The sequence below is a fragment of the Electrona antarctica genome (genome assembly GCF_951216825.1).
Source record: "Electrona antarctica genome assembly, chromosome: 22".
NCBI classification, from domain to species: domain Eukaryota; kingdom Metazoa; phylum Chordata; class Actinopteri; order Myctophiformes; family Myctophidae; genus Electrona; species Electrona antarctica.
This window is the reverse complement of record NC_136805.1, coordinates 5,997,655-6,002,258: the sequence shown is the minus strand read 5'-3', so window position 1 is coordinate 6,002,258 and position 4,604 is coordinate 5,997,655. Positions and strand designations below refer to the sequence as shown.

The following is a 4,604-nucleotide window of genomic DNA, read 5'->3' as shown; positions in this document are numbered from 1 at the left end:
ATTACAATAAACTATTTTTTTCTTTTTTTTGGTCGGCCAACAATAGAGGTCAAAGTTGAAAGGTACCACATGGACCCGGAACATCAACAAAACAAACGAGGTAGAGTTGAAAACCCGTCCCATAGCCCGGATGGTCTTATCGCCATGTGATTGGCTAGTGGGTTGTTATGCAAAATGCACATTGCAATGCAGTAATCTCCCCTGACAACCAAACTAGCCAATCACAGCGCGACCAACACTCCGGGCTATGGGATCTCGACCTTTGCCCAAACAAAACAAAACAAACAAACACTAGCCAGCACTAGGCATGTCGTAGACAAGTAGCATAGCGTTAACCTATTTAACCAACAGAAGAACACTAACATTATATTAACTAACTACCTCAAAACAACAACATTACTCACACTACAAGATGACGCCGTTGTTATACAAACAAAGCCTCTTCCTCACAGCGTTCAGTCTCTCTCTGACCCGCGTGGCTCACTGCTCCAACACCGGCAGAAACATACCGCACATCGCCTCGTATTTCGGCACCAAAGGCCGCTACGAAGAGGTGAAGCCTCACCTGCTGGACGAAGGTATCCTCTCGGTCGACGCGTCCGTGCTAAAGCCGCCGCCGGCGGCCGACTGCAGGCCGATCCATCTGACCGCGATCGTGCGCCACGGCAGCCGCTACCCCACCGTGAAGAACATCAGGCGGATGAGGAGGCTGCACGAGCTGGTGGTGAACGAGGCTGCGGGCTCCGAGGGCTGGCTGGAGGAAATCAGAAGCAGCTGGGACATGTGGTACACAGACGACATGGACGGTAACACCAACACATAATAATAATATATGGCCTGAAATTAAATCTCTGTTTAAATCATGGGTCCAAAATGTATGTTTCTTTCCCCTTTTTACCTCCTTTATGATGAATTCCTGTTCTGTTCTTTGACTAGTGTCTATTTGTACGTCTCTAAATGTTTTGATGAATTGAACAAGGTGGACCCTCTTGTAAACAAGTGTAATGCTTAATTGGGTTGTCCACTCACAGTTAACAGTCTTTGTATTGAGTTTGTGCTTGAAATGTACTGTAATTCTGCAAACTGTTAATAAATATTTCAATCAATCAAAAAACCATATCACAATATCTTTGACCATATTGTGGGGGTGACTATTCTTTCAAAAAAAATATATATATATATATATATATATATATATATATATATATATATTCAACTTTTCAAAAAGTTGCCACTCGGACTCAGTATGTTTTGCATGTAGTTACTTTTCTACACCACTTTGTGTCACTGTGTGATTACTCTACTCTCTCAGTGGTTTTCAACCCTTTTCATATTTATTCGGCATTTGAGCCACGGACCACCATGTGATGACATTTAGCTTTAGACTTTTATTTTTGGTGATCAAAATAACGATTCTTCTACAATCTCTAATTGTGTCGACTTCTTGTAAATTAAGTAATGCAGATGTTTAACAATAATTTAACTCTTGAGATCGTAAAATGAAAGCAAATGGACCCGTATGGGTCCATTTGCTTTCATTTTACGATCTCAAGAGTTAAAGATCTATTAGGGTCCCTTTGTTTACCAACTCTCCATCATTTAGCTGGGGACCACCTTGAACCCCCTCAAGAACCACTGGTTGAAAACCACTGCCCTTCCTGGAGTATTGTTGTACTAACCAGAGCCATAGAGTAAGACAGTTACGCAAACTGCGTTCACTTCATGGGGCCAGTCCAATGGCGGCTCTTCTACATAGACACTTCTATTGAGAATGGGGACAACAAATAGGGACAAGTCCTGGACCGGAAGTAGGCAGAAATGCATTGGACTCAGGCAACAGCCCAGCTTTAATGATCTTAAATCCCTTTATTTTAGATTGTTTTGTAGTAATCGTACAACATAAACATTACAGAGACTTTAGTTGCTACTGTACAATAATTTAAAACAGTTGTCATGTTGCACACATGCCTAAAATAGCTCTTATTTGCGCCGCCCTTGTTGAAAACAATGTATTTCCAACTCCAGCTTGTCCCTCTCCAGGCTGCATGAACAGCGCTCGAGTGCTCCGTTTCTGCCCCCTCAATACCGTAACTCTTCTATTAGATGGCTCTGGTCTGATCTACGGCCGGTGAGCGTGGAAAACGGTGCTTGATTAATTGACAGTTGAACGTCTCTCTCTCTCTCTCTCTCTCCCCCTCCCTCCAGGCAGACTGGTGGAGAAAGGGAGAGACGACCACCGGCACCTGGCCACGCGTCTCGCCAAGCTCCTCCCCTCCCTCCTGGACGAGGCCAACCTGAGAGAAGGGCGGCTCAGGTTCCAGACGAGCTCCAAGCACCGCTGTGTGGACAGCACGGAGGCCTTTCAGCAAGGACTGCATAAACACTGGGGCATAGACGGTATGGAGACTTGGAGAGGGAAGTGTGAATAGGCTCTATCTATGCACTGCGGCCATATTGGAAAGAAATTGGACCTCTACTTTGTACTTTCTTCTTCACAGGTCTTGCCAATCATTCAGGGCGCGAACCCCTTTTTGTGTTTATGTTATATAAAGCATTATGTTATACTTTAGCAACATGTGGTGCAAATCATTGATAAGAGCAAACGTTTTTAATTCAAATCTTTGTTTCTCGGGTGTCCCTGGAACAACACATTTTCAGATGGGGGTCGGCGGCCAATTACATATATTTTTGGGGTCCTTGATATGAAAATGTTTGAGAACGAATGACAGAAATATGGGTTTTTCAGAAAACTGTCAGGATTTAGAAGGCATAGAATCGTCCTCGGGTCTAAATGGATTCCATTTAGTGTAGAACTGTGGTTCTCAAACTTTTACATTTCAACGACCCCCATTATATAACTCTGAGAGTGTACCAATAGAACAGGGTCCATTCAGTTCCATTTGTTCACTCTCAGAGACTAGTTACACACCCGCCATTTGGAACCCCCTCAAGGAACCTGGACCCCGACCCACTGGTAGCAGTGTTTTCAGTGAGCCAAAAATGACTATGACTAGAATGGAGCCTTCATGAGTATCATTGGTAACGCCTGTGAAGGAAGAAGGGGCCCAATTTCTGTCCAATATGGCTGAGAGCACAGAGAGCAGACGGGATTATTTAAAAGGGGGATTTATAACCTGTTTGTCTCTCTCTTTCTGTCTGTCTCAGAGGTGACATACCGCCACGAGGTGAACGATGACCTGATGCGCTTCTTTGAGCACTGCCAGGGCTACGTCGAAGGGGTGGAGAAAAACAAGACGGCACTGGCAGAGGTGCAGAAGTTCAAAGGAGGAGAGGAGATGGAGAGAGTGATGAGGAGGGTGGAGCAGAGGCTGAGCCTTCCTCGCCACCGCCTCACACCGGGTGAGATGTGACCTCAAATCAGTTCAATGTGGTTATTATTATCTCCGCCAGGCGGAAATATTACGTTCACCTCCGCCTGTCCGTGTCGGTCAGTATTTCTGCAGCTGATCTCGCAAACTACTTGCCGGTTTGCACACTGCAAGCAGGACACGGTCTTCGATTCCTGAATATTTCTTCAGGTTCAGAGATTACAATGGAATTGGCCACAATGGAATTGGCCAACCTATCAGGTTCATGGATAGGCTCTATGCACAACCTATCAGGTTCATGGATGGGCTCTATGCACAGCCATAGCATAAGAAAATTGAGCATCTTCCTTGTATTCCTTTGCAGCTCTTACAATTATACTAATGAAGGCTCTGTTCCATTTAGTGTAGCACAGTGATTCTCAAACTTTGTTTAATTTCAAGGATCTTGTTGTAGAGTGTACAAATGGAACCGTATCCATAATGGGCCATTTCAAAGCGCCTCAAGGAACCATGATGAGGGTACCTGGACTACACTTTGAGACCCACTGGCATAGCAGACTCTGGGCTCTGTTTGACCAGAACCAGAACAGGGCCTTCATTAGTATCATTGGTAACACCTGTGAAGGAAGTGTAGGAAGAGGCCCAATTTCTTTCCACTATGGCTGCTGTGCATGGAGCCCATTGGCCAAGGCTTCGCGTAACGCTTATGCCACTCCACCAATATAAATGCCGGCACGTTGCACTGGGACTCCCTCTCAACCCGTTGAAGACTCTGCTGACCCTGCTGACTCTGCACAACATCTCTCTGAGATGTTGTGCTGGATGGTGCACCTGAAAGGAGGACCGAAGAGGACCCGCCATGCCGCCGTGGCCGTGGGACAGAGCGTCTACTCCTTCGGCGGGGACGGAGACACGGACGACATGGATCAGATCGACGTGCACGTCTTCAACACGGTGTCCCTGCGCTGGACGAAGTTGCCCCCGGTCGGTCCCGGCAGAGGACAGCGTCGTCCGCCTGAGGTTCCCTACATGCGCTGGGGCCACACGGCCGTGCTGATCGAGGGCGTCATCTACGTCCTGGGTGGGGTGGGTGTGGTGACGCTCGAGAAGTGCAACGTCCTCCACGCGTTCGACGTGGACACCCACGCGTGGTTCAAGCCCAGGATTTCCGGGGCGGTCCCGGGGCCGCGGAGGAGCCACTCGGCCTGCGTCTCTGGAAAGGTCATGTACATCTACGGAGGATACACCCAGCTGTCGGGACGCACCAACGACATC

The 4,604-nt window shown here is 47.1% G+C and overlaps 2 protein-coding genes across 2 annotated transcripts in view; both read left to right on the top strand.

Annotated features, from left to right (window-relative positions):
* The first annotated feature begins 242 nt into the window (after window positions 1-242).
* The window catches only part of LOC306915990 (multiple inositol polyphosphate phosphatase 1-like), an 11,809-nt gene continuing 7,447 nt past the window's right edge, over window positions 243-4,604 (top strand). The window contains exons 1-3 of the mRNA XM_079493696.1: window positions 243-806; window positions 2,206-2,397; window positions 3,166-3,360. Coding sequence (XP_079349822.1) covers window positions 413-806; window positions 2,206-2,397; window positions 3,166-3,360 — 781 coding nt within the window. The 5' untranslated portion in view covers window positions 243-412. The remainder of the gene's footprint in view (window positions 807-2,205; window positions 2,398-3,165; window positions 3,361-4,604) is intronic.
* The window catches only part of LOC306915828 (kelch domain-containing protein 3-like), a gene marked incomplete at both ends in the record, with an annotated part of 1,086 nt that continues 621 nt past the window's right edge, over window positions 4,140-4,604 (top strand). Inside the window, one exon of the mRNA XM_079493467.1 lies at window positions 4,140-4,604. This exon is cut by the window's right edge and continues 621 nt beyond it. Within this exon, the coding sequence (XP_079349593.1) occupies window positions 4,140-4,604 (465 nt within the window).